General features: G+C 48.8%; 1 protein-coding gene across 1 annotated transcript in view; it reads right to left on the minus strand.

Moving 5' to 3' along the window:
* LOC129693752 (metastasis-associated protein MTA2-like) overlaps positions 1–18,214 on the minus strand; it is a 60,455-nt gene that overhangs the window by 14,242 nt on the left and 27,999 nt on the right. The window contains exons 4-14 of the mRNA XM_055630523.1: positions 14,728–14,844; positions 12,191–12,254; positions 10,642–10,759; positions 9,737–9,839; positions 9,087–9,186; positions 7,745–7,933; positions 6,459–6,533; positions 4,309–4,367; positions 3,348–3,460; positions 1,834–1,976; positions 524–752 (exon numbers count right to left, since the gene is read on the minus strand). Of these exons, the coding sequence (XP_055486498.1) occupies positions 524–752; positions 1,834–1,976; positions 3,348–3,460; positions 4,309–4,367; positions 6,459–6,533; positions 7,745–7,933; positions 9,087–9,186; positions 9,737–9,839; positions 10,642–10,759; positions 12,191–12,254; positions 14,728–14,844 (1,310 nt within the window). The remainder of the gene's footprint in view (positions 1–523; positions 753–1,833; positions 1,977–3,347; positions 3,461–4,308; positions 4,368–6,458; positions 6,534–7,744; positions 7,934–9,086; positions 9,187–9,736; positions 9,840–10,641; positions 10,760–12,190; positions 12,255–14,727; positions 14,845–18,214) is intronic.

Consider the following 18,214-nt stretch of genomic DNA (forward strand, 5'->3'; position numbering starts at 1 on the left):
ACAGCCGTCTGTGGCAATGAATTCCACAGATTCACCACCCTCTGACTAAAGAAATTCCTCCTTATCTCCTTCCTAAAGAAACATCCTTTAATTCTGAGGCTGTGCCCTCTGGTCCTAGACTCTCTCACTAGTGGAAACATCCTCTCCACATCCACTCTATCCGGGCCTTTCACTATTCTGTACGTTTCAATGAGGCCCCTCCCCCCCTCATCCTTCTAAACTCCAGAGAGTACAGGCCCAGTGCCGTCAAACTCCCATTGTACGTAAACCAGCTCATTCTCCCTGGATCGTTCTTGTCCTCTGACCTCATCCGCTGGACCCTCTCCAGAGCCGGCTCACACCCTTCCTCAGATATATGGGGCCCAGAATTGTTCACAATACTCCTGACCAGCTCCTTAAGGACGTGACAGATTTCTGGCTGTGGAGTGGGCGAGCGCAGTCCAATAACAATAGACAATAGGTGCAGGAGTAGGCCAATCGGCCCTTCGAGCCAGCACTGCTATTCACTGTGATCATGGCTGACAGAACGAGCCCCACTTGGTCTTGATGGCACCGACATTGACGGGGATGTAGGGGCGCCGAGCTGCCCTCTGCGGCCGCAGGATGTCATCGCACAACCGCCGGGCGATGCGTGTCAGCTTGGTCGTCTGCAGCAGGAACGTCTGCCGGTTCTTGGCTAGGAGCTTGGAGCTGTTGCAGGACAGAAAGCCTGGGGAGTCCTGGCGCCCGCCTGGCCCCTTCGACCTGGGCTCCTGGAAACAAGGCACAAGGTGCGGAGGGTTCAATACAGGAAAGACCACGACAAAGATAAACACATGGGGGAAAACTGAAATTTAAACAGTATACAACAATATATTTGGCATCTGAATAGACTAATGATATTGGTTCATTACTGAGATATAGTGGAAAGCTTTTGTTTCTGAAGCTACAAAATGATTTGGCTAATGGATTAATGTCATGCTCTCTGGGTGGAAAATTGAGTCCTTCACTCTTCATCACGTGTCGGCAGCTCCATTAGTTTCACGAGACACCAGGAATTGCAGCGCGCTGGAATCTCCAGTATAAAACAAAGCGCTGGAGGGACTCGGTGGATCAGGTGGCAACCCTGGAGGGATAAGGACCACGAACTGCAACGTCCTCTGTCTAATTCCCATCCGCGGATGCTGCCTGACCGACCGTCCGACTTCTTTTTAACCCGTTGATTTCCGATTTCTTCGTCTCCTCAAGAGTGATGGAGGCATGTACACAGAGCGATGGGAAGGATGATCAGGAAGAGCAGCATTTCCTCTGCATCGCTGGGCAATGTCACAGAACATCAGTTGATGGTTACAGTACCCACTGAGCTCAAGTGCATGGAAAAGATCACAGCGGGAGTTTTGCAGCAGGAAAGATAGAAAATAGGTGCAGGAGTAGGCCATTCGGCCCGTCGGTCCAGCACCGCCATTCAATATGATCATGGCTAATCATCCAGAATCAGTACCCCGTTCCTGCTTTTTCCCCATATCCCTTGATTCCGTTAGCTCCAAGAGCTAAATCTAACTCTCTCTTGAAAACATCCCGTGAATCAGCCTCCACTGATCAACTGTCTGGGTGAAAAGGTTTTTCCTCATCTCAGTCCTAAATGACTGACCCCTTATTCTTAAACTGTGTGTGACCCCGGGTTCTGGACTCCCCCAACACTGGGAACATTTTTCCTGCATCTGGCCTGTCCAATCCCTTAAGAATGTTACATGGTTCTATGACTCCTTCTCATCCTTCTAAATTCCAGTGAACGCAAGCCCAGTCGAACCATTCTTTCATCATGAAGAAGGTGGACGGAGGTCGCAGTCGTACCGAAGGAAGCCGCTGCTTGTCCCCGTCCAGTACCGTCGGCGTCTTTAAGCCACCATACTTCTTCCAGTAGATCCAGCAGGAAGCGCAGAGTCTGCACTGCATGTTGGGAGGGCCCCAGGCATACCACTGTAGAGACTGCGTGGCTGGAAGACACAGCAAGGTTAACACAGGTTAGGGAACACAGACACCATAAGCTTGTTGGTAGACAAAAAATGCGGGGGGATTTTATAGAAACTTACAAAATTCTTAAGGGGTTGGACAGGCTAGATGCAGGAAGATTGTTCCCGATGTTGGGGAAGTCCAGGGCAAGGGGTCACAGTTTAAGGATAGAGGGGAAATCCTTTAGGACCAAGATGAGAAAAACGTTTTTCACACAGAGAGTGGTGAATCTCTGGAACTCTCAGCCACAGAGGCCAGTTCATTGGCTATATTTAAGAATTTAAGAGGGAGTTAGATGTGGCCCTTGTGGCTAAAGGGATTGGGGGTATGGAGAGAAGGCAGGTACGGGATACTGAGTTGGATGATCAGCCGTGATCATATTGAATGGCGGTGCAGGCTCGAAGGGCCGAATGGCTTACCCCTGCACCTATTTTCTATGTCTCAGACTGATTTGGGGGGGGGGAGGAAGTAGGCAGAGACAGTAGGACGTGGGAGAACTGGGAAGGGGGAGAAAGCAAGGGCCATCTAAAATTAGAGGTCAATGTTCATACTGCTGGGGTGTAAATTTAAGGTGCTGTTCCTCCAATTAGTGCTGGGCCTCACTCTGGCAATGGAAGAGGCCCAAGGCCCTCTTAACCATAAGCTTGTTGTTTATCAACATCCCAAACTTGCCACCACCCACAGTACAGATCTCATCAATCGTCATGGCGATATCTAGCAGGAAGCCATTCGATAGTGATCTCTACATCACCCTGCGTGCAGAGGTTCCCAGAGACCTGGCCGTGATCAGAAGCCTGGTTCATGCCCTGTTACCCTCACCCACCCCGTGGGAGCTAAGGCTGGTGTCTCCATGGCACCCGGCTCAATCTCCATTCACTGAGCACCAGAGGAAAATAATCCCCGAGGGACTTTCCTCACCAATACTCTGGGGGCGAGTTGTTCTTTGTTTAGATTAGAGATGCAGCATGGAAACAGACCCTTCGGCCCATCGAGTCCGAACCGACCGACCATAGGTCAGCCGTTCACACCGGCTATCACACCACACTGCAGGGGCAATTTACAGGGGGGTGGGGGGGGGGGGGCTAATCAACGTATAAACCCTCTTTGGGATTTGGGAGGAAACCGGAGCGCCTGGAGGAAAACCACGCTGTCACAGGGAGAACGTGGAAACAGACAGCAGCTGAGGTCAGGATCGAACCTGGGTGTCTGCCGCTGCCCCACTGTGTCACCCAGGTAGTCTGGTGAGAACCATGGCTAGTGAGTTTGCCTGAACATAGGCGTTTTGAAATGAATGTGCAGCCCATGATACAAGTTGGTTTACTGGCTTGATGCAGTGAGGCACTGCCTCCACTTACTGTGACAGCTCTCACAGGTCAGGCCAGCGGCAGGTTTCTGGTACCCCGTCGCTCCGTTCATCATCCCGCCCTTTGGCCCCATATTCACAATCTGGTTGGGGTTTGGTTTTGTGCTGTGGAATAAAGGGGGGGGGGGGGGGGATAGGGCAAAAGAGTTACACATCACACAAACAAACAATTGGAGAGACCAATTGTGCAATTTATTCAGTCAGAGCCAACAGCACGGTTAGGCAAACACTATAGAGTGCAAACATTCGAGAGCAGCAATAAAGAATCATTCTGAAGGTAATCCATGTTGAAGGTAAGGATGAGTGGGAGAGATACTCCAAGTTATCCAAACACCCGGGTCCACAGGAGCATTAAGTTAGAACAAGATCCAGTCGGGCACCTTTGGCTCAGGTGACCTAAAAAACCGTCAAACTAATTATTTCTGGAGCATCAGAGAGGTTGTGGGGAAGGAATTTTAGAGCTGAAGCTACAGCAAAGTTTGCAGTACATCAGGGTGTGTGGAGAAGCTGAGAATAGTAGCAGGGAGGTGGATCACGGGGAGAACGTACAAACTCCGTACAGACAGCGCCCGTAGTGAGGATTGAACCTGGATCTCTGACGCAACATTCGCTGGAAGGCAGCAACTCAACCACTGCGCCACCGTGACGGTCCTTATCCTCTTTTGGAGATGTAAAATTGCTAACATTCCTAAATATAAAAAAGTGCCGGGGGATTCTCCCTCATGTGTCAGCACTGTCATTTCCCCCCAATAAACACTGCTACGAAAATAGATTATTTTGTCATTCTCGTCTTGTCATGGGATCTTGATAAGTGCAAATTGTTTGCAATGTTGCCTAAATACAGGAGTAACTACACAAACAAAAACTTGATAGGCCACAGGACAGTGCAGAAATGTTTGAACTTATTACATGCTGAAAGAATCAGTGCCCTGACAGGGCACACAGTCACTTACTAGGTGGGAATGTAGACCTGCTTCAGCTTGCTGTCAGCTTCAGCTACTTTTAGCCTTTTCTGTAGCAAAAGCAAGAAAGACCATTGGAGACGGCACAATATAACGTTACTTTCCTGGAGATCTCCCCGAGGACAGACCACAAACAAGGCCGGCTGGGGTGATGCTCAAAGAGAACTCTCCAGCCAGTGGGCTTTATAGGTTTGGTTTATTATAGTCACGTGTACAGAGAGCATCTACAGTTCCTTGTTTGTAACAACTCACCAAGAACTTACACAAAACACACATGTACAGGTACAGTAAAAAGCTTTGTTTCGCATGTTATCCAAACAGATCGGAAATACCATACATGGATTCAGACCCAGTGCGATCAAGGGTCTAGACCCGAAACGATGCCTATCCATGGTCCCCACGGATGCTGCCTGACCCTCATCGTATTACTCAAGCATGCTTGTGTCATTTGTTTGGAGATAATCGGTTCATCTGGAGGCTGCAGGGTGACTTGGATAGGCTGGGTGAGTGGGCAAATGCATGGCAGATGCATTATAATGTGGATAAATGTGAGGTTATCCACTTTGGTGGCAAAAACAGGAAAGCAGACTATTATCTGAATGGTGGCCGATTAGGAAAAGGGGAGATGCAACGAGACCTGGGTGTCATGGTACACCAGTCATTGAAAGTAGGCATGCAGGTGCAGCAGGCAGTGAAGAAAGCGAATGGTATGTTAGCATTCATAGCAAAAGGGTTTGAGTATAGGAGCAGGGAGATTCTATTGCAGTTGTACAGGGTCTTGGTGAGACCACACCTGGAGTATTGCATACAGTTTTAGTCTCCTAATCGGAGTAAATACATTCTTGCCATAGAGGGAGTACAGAGAAGGTTCACCAGACTGATTCCTGGGATGTCAGGACTTTCATATGAAGAAAGACTGGATAGACTCGGCTTGTACTCGTTAGAATTTAGAAAATTGAGGGGGGATCTTACAGAAACTTACAAAATTCTTAAGGGGTTGGACAGGCTAGATGCAGGAAGGTTGTTCCCGATGTTGGGGAAGTCCAGAACATGGGGTCACAGTTTAAGGATAAAGGGGAAGTCTTTTAGGACCGAGATGAGAAAAACATTTTTCACACAGAGAGTGGGGAATCTGTGGAACTCTCTGCCACAGAAAGTAGTTGAGGCCACAGTTCATTGGCTATATTTAAGAGGGAGTTAGATGTGGCCCTTGTGGCTAAAGTGATCAGGGGGTATAGAGAGAAGGCAGCTACAGGAAACTGAGTTGGATGATCAGCCATATGATCATATTGAATGGCGGTGCAGGCTCGAAGGGCCGAATGGCCTACTCCTGCACCTATTTTCTATGTTTCTATAATCAGTATGATTGTACCAAATGTACAGTAGGATTGTCACTGAGCCTTTCCCGAAAAAAGGATTTCACTGTACTTGGGCACACCTGATGATAATGTTGGTGGGGAAACGAATGAGAGACCCCTCAAGGGTCTCGACCAGAAACGTCACCCATTCCTTCTCTCCACAGATGCTGCCTGTCCCGCTGAGTTACTCCAGCATTTTGTGTCTATCTTCGATTTAAACCAGCATCTGCGGTTCTTTCCTACACGATAATGTGCGGGTGTCAAGGGTTATGGGGAGAAGGCAGGAGAATGGGGTTGGGAGGGAGAGATAGATCAGTCATGATTGAATGTTGGAGTAGACTTGATGGGCCGAATGGCCTAATTCTGCTCCTATCACCTATGACATTATGTACTTTTGAACCATTGTGCGGGGGGGGGGGGGGGGGGGGGGGATGGGGGAATAGAAGCAAGTAGTAATTATTATTTGTAAGAGTCCCCTTAATAATAATAATATACCGTATTGTCATTGAAAATACATACAACAAAATTTCAGGCGCACTGCCCGAGCGGATCTCCAACGTACAAGATAAATAATAACGACAAAGGAAATAACAAAATCGGCAAGAAAACTCTCATCAAGTGTATTACTGCATTAACAACGGTGCACAAAAGTTACCTGCCCTCTCCTCTATCTAAGGCCAAACCTGGCAATGGTACAAGCACAGAGTGAGCTTTGCAAAGTTGCTCAATAGGATTCCGGGTGTGTGCCTTGGCTATGGGACGGGGTAGAAAGCATCTTCTCACCTGCTGGATGTATCGGTCTGTGGTCTTCCACATGTAATAAAACTGGACTATGCTGGCCAATGATTTCCAGGACAACTGTAAAACAGGAGAGAAATGATCAGGAAGTAAGAGCAAGAGCACACGAGGATGAGTGGGCGTCAGCGAGACACGGTGACAAGTCGTTGTGTGGGCGAACAAAGGGGATGGTGAGGCCAGCCGGTCTTCAATGTATAGTGTGAAAAGCAGCTACTGATGGCTGACAAACAGCAGTCGGAAGGCAGCCGACCACTATCTTCACTCACCCCCCTGAAGGAACTAGGAGGTGCAACCCAAACAAAATCATGAGGCCTCTTCCACCCCTGCAACGGTCCATGCTACGGCCAGGCAAACGCCTCCGTTGTGCACATTGAGCAGGAGTTTCTTCCCAGGGCACGGAAAACGCCTTTCTCACACTACAAAAACTGTACCTTCTATTGGAATATGTGGTTATGATTGGAAAATTTGTTTGGTTGTTTTGTTGCTTGTCTTTTGCACAAAAGTCCGCGAGCATTGCCACTTTCATTTCACTGCACATCGCGTATGTGTATGTGACAAATAAACTTGACTTGACTTGAGCTACTGATGGCTGACAAACAGCAGTCGGAAGGAAGGACCCTTCCGCCCACTGAACAGGCCCTTGGGCCCACTGAGTCAAACTCTGCACTGACAGCACCCGTGGTCAGGTTCGAACCCGGGTCTCCGGCGCTGTGAGGCAGCAGCTCTACCCGCTGCACCACTCTGCCCGCCTGACATAAAACGTCGTTTTCCCATCCCCTCCACGGACGTTGTCCGACCTGCCGAGTCCCTCCAGCACTTTGTGTTTTGAACGTGCACAGTAACGTCCAGAATCGTCAATGGCGGGTGCCTGGAATGCGCTGCCAGGGCTAGTGGCGGAGGCAGATACGATAGAGGCATTTAAGAGGCTTTTAGATAGACACATGGATGTGCAAGGAATGGAGGGATATGGATCACGTGCAGGCAGAGGAGATTAACGGCATCATGTTCGGTTCAGACCTTGTGGGCCAAAGGTCCTGTGTCTGTGTTGTACAGTTCTATGTTTGTTGAACTCCTGACGTAGGGCTTCCCCTCACAGATGTTGCTTGACCCGCTGAGTTCCTCCGGCACATGGTCTGTTGTCCAGATTCCAGCACCTGTAGTCTCTCGTCCCTCCAGCCTCTGGTGTATCTCTTTACAACGACCAGACTTCATGCCTGGGGCCCTATCAGCTGCTAGATGTACGGCTAACGGATCTAAGAGAGGGAACTCACAAAGTCTTGTCTGATGTCGGTGAAATCCTTGCCGTATTTTTCCAGCGCCTCTTCAAAAAGCATAGCCTCGGAGGACGACCATTCCTCCATCTCGTCCCGACATAGTACAGGTCCTCCCTGAGGCACTAACGTCGACATGGCTTTGGCGAGATCGTAGCCGTTACGCTGCAGGGTATCCATGGCGTGGAACTGGAATACAAGTAGAGACGAGGCGTCAGGCAGTGAAAGAAGAGGGCACAAAGGGGAAAAAGGTGGTTCCTTCTTGGGGCCTTGAGACACTAGTTTAACATGTTAGGGAGCCCGTTCTAAGCCTGGGTCTGAGGCTTGATGGATAAACAATGCTCATGGGGGCAAATGCTGAGACCGGGGTTAACTCAGACCATAGTCACCATTTCACTCTCCCCATGAGTTTGATTTAAAGATACAGCATTTGGCCCACCGGGTCCACGTCAACCATCGATCACCCACTCTCACCAGTTCTACATTATAAAACTTTTGCATCCCCTCCCCACACTCGGGGGGGCAATTTACAGGGGCCAATTAAATGCAAACCCGCACGTCTTTGGGAGGTGGGAGAAAGCGGGGACACCCAGAGGAAACTTGTGCGGTCACAGGGAGACAGCACCCGAGGTGAGGATTGAACCCACGTCTCTGACACAATGGGCAGCAGCTTTATCAGATGCGTCACTGTGCAACCCATTAGAGGGGTGATGGCGGAAGCAATGATATTTAGTCCAGGATACAGCATGGAAACAGGCCCTTCAGACCACCAGTGATCACCCATTCACATTAGTTCCATATTATCCCACATTCTCACCCACTCCATACAACACAGGGGCAATTTACAGAGAGACAATTAACTTACAAACCCACACGTTTTTGAGAAGCGGGAGGAAACTGAGGAACTGAAGGAAATACACGCAGTCACAGGGAGAGCGTGCACAGACAGTACCCAAAGTCAGGATCCAAGCTGGGTGGTGAAGCAGCACCTCTCCAGCTGCTTAAGGAGGCTTTTGCATATGCAGGGAATGGAGGGATATAGATCACGTGCAGGCAGAAATAACTCGGTATCATGTACGGCACAGACGGTCTCAGAAACTAGCCGCAGCAAGCCGTGAGTATCATCAGCGTAGATAGACACAACATGCTGGAGAAACTCAACGGGACAGGCAGCATCTCTGCATAGAAGGAACTGGTGACGTTCCTTTCTTCAGACTGAAGAAAGGTCTTGACCCGAAATGGCACCCATTCCTGCTGCCTGCCCCGCTGAGTTACTCCAGCATTTTGTGTCTATCTTCGGTGTAAGCCAGCATATCTACAGTTCCTGCCTACACAGTATTACCAGCGTGATGTCCCTGGACGCTGCGGCTGCACTCATGTGCAAACTCGGCTGACGGATGGAGCTGCTGCAGTCCAAAGCACGAGCAAAGGTTCCCACCGCCCTGTGAGGAGAGACCATAAACAAGCTCAACACACACAACGAAGCAGCCTCTAAATACAACACTCACAACAATTAGACAGGGACTGATGAACAGCTCCTGCGCTGTGCTGCTCCCAAACCTCCCGACTTGCGCCCATCCTGACGTGCCGACATGGCGCATTAAAACACTCGATTCAAATGCAGGGATTGGACATTCAGGGTTGAGGCAGAAGGAATTCCCATGCACAGAAGGCGGATCTTTGGAATTCTAAACACAAAAACAGCTGGAGATGCTTTGACACCAAGTAGATTTGTTTTTGATATGAAGTAAATGAGATGAAGGGTGGCCATGGTGGAGCAGATATGCATGGCTTCGCTGTTTCCTCCATCTGTTTTTATTTCGAATGTTATATTTAATGTGAGCCACCTGCAGCATGGATGTGTGAGGGCGGAGATGACGGGGGCCAAGGAGCAGAGGATCAGCACAAACGTCATGCCAGTGGAGTGCCGTACTCCTGGGGGTTTCGTGTACCAGGAGGCAGCAGAGAGTTCCTCAAAGCCAGTGGACTCACCGAGCTACGACGAGAAACTGGTCTATCTGCCGGTCAGTGAGCGAGTTGTCCGGGTCCCACAACTTGGTTTCCATTTTCATCTGGTTCCTGTCGTCAGACTCAACTGAGAGAAGTAAACGGGAAAATTATGGAGTCACACAGCACGGAAACAGGCCCTTCGGCCCAACTCGTTCATGCTGCCCCATCTAAGCTAGTCCTAACTGCCCGCATTCGGCCCAGATATCCCTCTAAACCTTTCCTACCCTTGTACAGTGCCCTCCATAATGATTGGAGCAAAGACCCGTCTTTTATTTATTTGTCTCTGTACTCCACAATTTGAGATTTGTAATAGATAAAAAATCACCTGTGGTTAAAGTGCACATTGTCAGATTTTATTAAAGAACCTCCATCATTAGCTGACCTAGTATCTTTTAAATGGTGTTACATAAGCACTAAGATACTTGAAAGTATGAGAATGTAACAATAGTACATTGCACTGAGGTCTCACACCACCAACTTCAATCCCGACCTCGAGGTGCTATCTGTGTGGAGTTTGCCCTTCCTCCCAAATCTCGAGAGCACGCGGGTTTGTAGGTTAAGTCGCCTTTGTAAATTGTCCCTGGTGTGCAGGGAGTGGATCTGAAAGTGGGATAACGTAGAACTAATGTCAACGGGTGATTGATTGCCGGCACGAACTCGGTGGGCCGAAGGGCTGGTTTCTGAATTGTATTTACTAAACCCACACAAGAGTTGCCGTGTTTCCATGCATTATCTTGCACCCTTCTAGTTTCAAAGTTCTTCAAAATGTAGAGTTTGAACTTGGCCTCAAAGGCCTACTGTCCTGGCGGTGCCACTGATTTTGGAGTAGGCTGTCGAAGGAAAAGACAATTGGGGATATACCGCATGTAAACTTGTCTGCACATTACCATCTGCCAGCTTGTCAGGGATGTCGGCCTGGTACTTGGGCCCCACTCGTATGTCGCCCTGGTCAGCGATCAACGTCTTCTGCAAGGGGTCGAACACCAGCGAGTAGTAAAAGCAGTCCTGCAGGAGCACAGACATCAGATGGCTCAACGAGGATCGGGTACAGGAGCAGGCAAGAAACTGTGGAGCTGTGCAAGCCACTCGTCAGGTGCCAGTCAGAACGCTGGCCAACACACAACAGGGAGGCTCGCACAGCTCTGCAGAATGTTGTCAGGGGTGCAGACTATAGTTTTGAAGAGAAACCATCTGAGGAGTTTCTATTGTAATGCCTACAATTACAATTTGTGCAGCTGGAAGAACCACTGCTTCACATCGCCAATAATGCATTCTACCCAACAACTGTGGTGCCAAGTATTATGGCTCTGGCTTTTGGTTCTTTGGTATTGCCCTATATACCAAGGTACAGTGAACAGCTTAGTTTCACATGTTATCCAAACAGATCAGATATACCATGCATAAATACAACAAGTAAAATAGGTAGAGCAAAGGGGAAGACACAGAGTGCACAATATAGTTCTCAGCATTGGAGAATTTAGATAAAATTCAGTGTGCTCAATGGGATAGTGGAGAATCAGACAGTACCCTAGCTTATGGAAGGACCATTCAGAAGCCTGATACCGGAGGGGAAGAGGGGAAGAGTTTCGGAGACTGCTAGTGCAATGTTTCAAACTTCTGTACCTTCAGCTGGATGGGAACAGGGACAAGGATTGATGACTGTGGTTGGCAAATCTTTGATTATGTTGACTGCTTTTGCAAGGCAACGTGAGGTGTAGATGGAGACAATGTTGGGGAGTCTGGTCTGTGTGATGGACTGGGCTACGTGAATTTCTTGCAGGCTTTGGCGGAGCAGCTCCAAAAGCAAGCTGTGGTGCAACCTGACAGTATATGTTCTACAGTGCTTAAGAAATGGTACTGGAAAATTAAATCAGACCAATGTGGGGTCTCTCTGTGACAGTCATAAGGAGGAAGAGAGATCAGGCCCAGAACCACCATAGTAAATTTCCTGTGCTTTTGATAAAGAAAAACATCCCAAACTACTGTGGACAAAAGATTTGATAGCGGCATGAGGTGGTGTTCGAGCCATCGAAAAAGCTTGGGCAAATGAACAAAGCTTAGAGTGGTGAGTTTTAAGGAGAATCTTTAATCTTTAGAAAGAGTGAAGAGATAGAAAAGTTGAGGGAAGGAATTCCAGAGCTGGGGAAACACACGATTGTCAGTCCAGGGGACAATGGAACAGCAGTGGAATTGGAGGAGTGGTGTTATCTCAGTGAGGGAAGGCTGCAGGGAACACATGCGTGGGTATTTTAACATTGAGACTGTGAATGAATAGTCAGAGGGCACGGGTGGTGAGAGTGAGGCAGGCCACAGGCAGCAGGTGAGAGGGATGAAGATAGGTGCGAGCGAGTTGGAGCCGAGACAGAGAGGTAAAGAGTTGATCAACTGGGCTGAAGCACAGGGCGAGTGGGCAGATAGATGCAATCTGAGTATCACCTCTCTATCCAGGTATTCGCTCAGCTTCTCCGTCTCATTCAACAAGGCCACATTACACTTCCCCCTGAGAAACAAAATGGCACAATTAGACAATATTGATCCAGGTCTGCACTCAGCTTCTGTCTGGCAAGTGCTACCTCTTGCTGGCTCCACCCTGGGCATTGACATCCAGCAGGTATTTAACTGCAGCGGCATCACAGCCGATGGACACTGAAAGAGAGCAGGGGCCAGGTGGAGGGGCAACATCAGAATCCTCGGCCTTGCGTCACTCAGCACCAGTGCTTACAGACCCACATGGTTCCAGGTTTCAGAGTCAGCAAGCATGGTTTTAAATCCCTCCCTCTCTCCGTGGCCTCATTCGGCCTTTGCAACCCTCCAGTTCCCCAGCATCCATTGCTCGAAACCATTGGCACCACATGGTCAGTTGCCTTGCCGCCAAGCCCTGGGACCTCCTCCCTCAATTTTCTCCTTTAAAGATCTCCTCAAAACCACTGCTTCGGTCACCTGCCCTAAGATGACTTCAAGGTCAGTCACCCTTAGCCACTAATTCAGTGGCTCTTAGCCTTTTTGGCACCAGTACGCGCATACGTGAACAAAATACTGGATGTGGTATGTACCTTTGTTAAGTGCCTGTCCCACTTAGGCAATTTTTTTCGACGACTTACTGGCACGTGTCATAGTCGCACCGACTTTTCTCTCGCACCGACTAGTGCAGTGGTTCTTGACCTGGGGGTCGTGACTCCATATGGGGGTCGTTTGGGGCTTTGCTGGGGGTCATGAAGGGGACGCAAATAACATATCAATTTGTTGAGCTCATGTTTAGGAACCTAAAGGGCCTGTCTCACTTAGGCGATTTTTTTCAGCGATGTGCTGGCACCCGTCATAGTCGCAGTAGATTGCCGAAAGCTTCCACCATGTTGAAAATCCAGCGGCGACCAGGAAAAGGTGCGACTACTCACAACCATACAGGCGTCACCCCGCGACCACGGTCCTGAGTAGTGGCCCAAGTACCCGTTTCAGGTCGTCACTGGATTTGCAACATGTTGAAAACTTTCGGCAACTTGCGACTATGACGGGTGCCAGCACGTCGCCGAAAAAAATCGCCTAAGTGAGACAGGCCCTTTAGGTTCCTAAACATGGGCTCAACAAATTGATATGTTATTTGCGTTCCCTTCATGACCCTCGGCAAAGCCTCAAACGACCCCCATAGGGGGTCACGACCCCCAGGTCAAGAACCAATGCACTAGTCGGTGCGAGAGAAGGCATTTAATCTGGGAGAGGGCTGCAACAGTTCAAATTAAAATTAAAAACATGGAGAGGAATCGGGCAAGTAAAACACGATCAGCTTGATGTCAGGAGGGTGCTGGAGGAATTACTTAGGATCAGACATGAAAGCGGACCTGCTGGAGCACCTTAAACATTTAACAGGGCGCATTGAGCCGTGGAGGGAGTCAAAAGATGATTGAAGATGATACAGACGCACAAGATGCTGGAATATTGAGTAGGAAACAAATTGCTGAAGGAGCTCAGCGGGCCAGGCAGCATCTGTGGATGGAGGGGACAAGTCACATTTTGGGTCGGGACCCACTTCAGATCCTCTGGAAGACATGGACAGGTGATGATTCAGGTTGGGTGGTTTCCTGACCCGAAACGACACCTATCCATGTACTACAGATATGCTGTCTGACCCGCTGAGTTGCTCCAGTATTTTTTACTTTATATAGCATTTTAAAATTCATTAAATGGTCTTGGTTTACATAAGGTTCTTGGACGAGAAGCGGGGGAGAGGAAATATCTGCCTGGTGATAGCACAGAGAAGTAATCAGACCGTTTCTTTTAAACAATGTGTTTACCTGAAACGCAGGTTATAAATAGTGATGACAGCTCTAGTGGGGGAGGGGGGGTGGGGGGCGCAGGGAGGAGAAATAGGACTGCAGCCCTCATTTCCACCTTGTAACTGTAAACGAGTAGTGGACTTGTAACTGGGGCACAGGCTTTGGGGAATAAATCAGGAGGGCAAGCAAACAGGTTTCAACTGCTTGCTGTGAAATAGCTTTTTAATTATTCAGCTCTGTGCAAGGCCAGCAGGTTTAAATGGCCGACCGACAGCTTCACAAATTCTGCTCTTTTAGAAACATAGAAAATTGGTGCAGGAGTAGGCCATTCGGCCCTTCGAGCCTGCACCGCCATTCAATATGATCATGGCTGATCATCCAACTCAGTATCCTGTACCTGCCTTCTCTCCATACCCCCTGATCCCTTTAGCCACAAGGGCCACATCTAACTCTTAAATATAGCCAATGAACTGTGGCCTCAACTACCTTCTGTGGGAGAATTCCAGAGATTCACCACTCTCTGTGTGAAAAAGGTTTTCCTCATCTTGGTCCTAAAAGATTTTCCCCTTATCCTTAAACTGTGACCCCTTGTTCTGGACTTCCCCAACATCGGGAACAATCTTCCTGCATCTAGCCTGTCCAACCCCTTAAGAACCCCTTAATTTTGGGAGATGGTAACTTCTGTGCTGTTGACCGGGTTACCTGATGTGCGTGGCTGGTAGGGACTCGAACTGGCGAGAGAGGAAGAGCTCTCTGTGTTTAAGCTGATGCCGTTCCTGATCCACCAATATGGGCTGCTTGGAGTCCTCTTCAAAAACTCTCCTGAGGAAGATACCAAAATTAGACCGACTTTTCAGCAGAGGAGCCGAACACTTAGTCCAAGTGCTTTTACTTCACATCAGTCTCCTCCCGCCCGTCCCTTCACCTGCCCTCATCATCACATCTTTGTATTCCTCTCTCCCCCAGGCATTTCCCTGAAATGCAACGGTTCATTCCAACCGGTGGGAGACAGTTATACATTTCTGCTGCTCCTCAAAACAAGTTTCTTCTGGAGGCCCCACTGCATTTGAAAGAAACTCCTTGACAGCTCTACCCGATGTAAAACTTCTTCTTAATTTTAAATGCCTTTATCACATCACAACTGAGATCATCCCCTTTTCAGGGGGGAAATTCTCCAATTCATATAGCTTTTCCTGATAATTTTGGTATCATTCTAGTAATCAAAAATGAAATTGGAGTCACCCAGTACACACTCCAAAGTTGCAAGGATGTCAGTTAGGTTATGCAGATGATTCAGGTCCTGTTGTTACAGATATCAGTTTTCAATTTTAAACTAGGAATCATGGGTAGAGCCGCTACCTCCCAGCACCAGAGACCAGGTTTGATCCCGACCTCGGGTGCTGTCTCTACAGAGCTTGCACCTTCTCCTTGTGACCGGGTGCTCCCACATCCCAAAGACATGCATGTTTGTTGGATCACTGGCCCCTAGTGTATAGGGAGTGGATGAGAAAGTGGGATAATACAGAACTGGTGATCGATAGTCGGCATTGGGGGTGGGGGAGAGAGGGGGATGGGGGTGGGAGGAGGAGGGGGAGGAGAGGAAGATGGGTGAGGAGAGGGAGATGGAGAGAGGGGTGGGGGAGGAGAGGGGAGGGGGAGAGATGGGATACATTGTGTTTTTGATTTTTTTTGTCTTGGGATCGAATTCTGTCTTTAATTTGTGTATTGGTGATGTCTCTATTATTTATTTTACTCCGATTATATGTTTTTCACTCTTGTTAAATTCTGTAAGGTGTCCTTGAGACTTTTGAAAGGCGCCCACAAATAAAATGTGTTATTATTATTATTACCACCATGAGGTACCACCTCCAGTTTAAATTCCATTTGGAATATTTTGGAGGACCAAGAAACCAAGAAAGGGCCTGTTTCCATGCTATTATCTTTCAATCAATACTGAAGAAAAGTGTCATCTTGAATGATATTCCCAAACACAAAGAGAAAACTTTGCGTAGTTCCACAAAATCACAAGAATCTTGACACTGATCACACAATATTTTGGTTGGAATGGCGCTGCCCAACAGAGTGCCGTCATGTCAGGGGAGACTGGGCAGTGGGGAAAGGCAATGGTGGCGGGTGAGAGGTCAACCTTGTCAGAAATCACCAAAAGTCATCAGCGTCTGTGAATGTGGGAAGATCTTATTTTCATGCATGACATATTTGTTTAACACACACACACGGCAGTGACGTGCCCGCCCCACCCCCACCCCCGCCCCCTGCTCTGACAGCTCAATCGTGATGACGAGCCAGCCAGAGACGATGTTAATCAAGGGGGATTATAAAACAACCCTGACACCAGACCAACAAAGGCCCCTGCCGACCTGGAGCAGGAAACCCTGTTTTAATCTGGGCGTGCTCCTCAAAATGTGTCCTTAACCCTCTGCGTGCCAGTGGCCGACAGGCTGGGTACAGTCCCTGCTGGCGTGGCCGAGAAACCCCAGCGATGTGTGCCCCCAAACTGCCTGCCCGCCCACCCACCCACCCACCACGCCCAGGAGGAGAATAAGCCCTGCATTCCATTAACCCTTGCAGCAGAGATGAATAGCAGGCGTTGCACCTCCCAGCCAGGGCCTCATGCCTCCCTCGGCCCACACACGCTGCCTCCACACAGGCCAAGGGAAAGACACACACACGCGCACACACACACAAACACTCACACACACACACACACACACACACGCACACGCACACGCGCACACACACACACATACACACGCACACACACACACACAATCACTCACACACACACACACGCGCACACACACACACACACACACACACACACTCGCACACACACACACACACACACTCTCACACACACACACACACACACACACACACACACACACTCTCTCACACATACATACATACACACACACACACACACGCACACTCTCTCTCTCACACATACATACACACACACACACACACTCACACAACAACAACCTTTGGCTTCCTGTGCGGCAAGGGGTACTTTAAGCAAAACAGTGGCGACTACTTACTTTATTTACAGTCACTGAAGGTTAAACAGGGTGCAAAGCAGAAACTGAGGGGTTCCGTCAGCGTACAAAAAAACAATTTAGTCAAGCGTGACAGTTGTTTATTTTAAAACTCACACACACACACACACACAACCTAATTTTGGTGCACGCAAGCTGCCGCGAGTCAAGAGCGGGAAAAGAAAAGTGTTGGAGGAACTCAGCGGGTCAAGCAGCATCTGTAGAGGGAATGGACAGACGACGTTTCGGATCCGGACACTTCTTCAGACTGAAGCATGAGCATAAACTAAGTATTGGAGGTCCCAACGCTTCTGTCCATTCCTTCCACAGATGCTGCCCGGCCTGCTGAGTACTGGAAATCCTAACCACGCATCTGCAGTTTCTTGCAGATATACTGGATACTGGTACAGGATACTGAGTTGGATGATCAGCCATGATCATATTGAATGGCGGTGCAGGCTCGAAGGGCCGAATGGCCTCTACTCCTGCACCTATTTTCTATGTCTATGTCTATCCATTTGACTGTTGAGAAGCAAGGGAGCTGTGGGTAATGGAGGAACACGAAGAGGACGTACACCATTGAGATTCTTACACAGTAAACTGATCAGGATTTCCCTTGGAGTAACTCAGCTGGTCTGGCAGCATCCCTGGAGAATGTGGATAGGTGACATTTTGGGTCGGGTCTCTTCTTCAGACTGACTGTAAGTTTGTGTGTGTGTGTGGGGGGGGGGGGGGGGGGGAGAGAAGAGGGTTAGAGAAGAAAACTGGAAGAGAGGAGGGGCAGGACAAAGTATAGGCAGTTGTGGAGGTTAACAAAGGCAATGGGGAGCTTTGATAGGCAGATAGTTGGACAATGGAAGCGTAGTCCAGATAACTGTGTTGGAGACAGAGACATCAAGAGAGTGATATCACAGGTAGTCCAAGTGTATTTGAGGGCAGAGCTTATCTCTGGTCATACTCCCACTTGCTGACTGACATACAAATAATAGAACACACAGTGGGCCTTACTCCAAAGAATTATAGCGCTCCCTTCACCCATAGGAAAGGACAACAGCCAATGTTGTTCATCTATCAAAGAAGGGCAAGAGAATCAAACCAGGAAATTATATGTTGACGAGCCTTACAGCAGTGGT

The sequence above is a fragment of the Leucoraja erinacea genome, unplaced genomic scaffold (assembly GCF_028641065.1).
Source record: "Leucoraja erinacea ecotype New England unplaced genomic scaffold, Leri_hhj_1 Leri_415S, whole genome shotgun sequence".
Lineage (NCBI taxonomy): Eukaryota > Metazoa > Chordata > Chondrichthyes > Rajiformes > Rajidae > Leucoraja > Leucoraja erinaceus.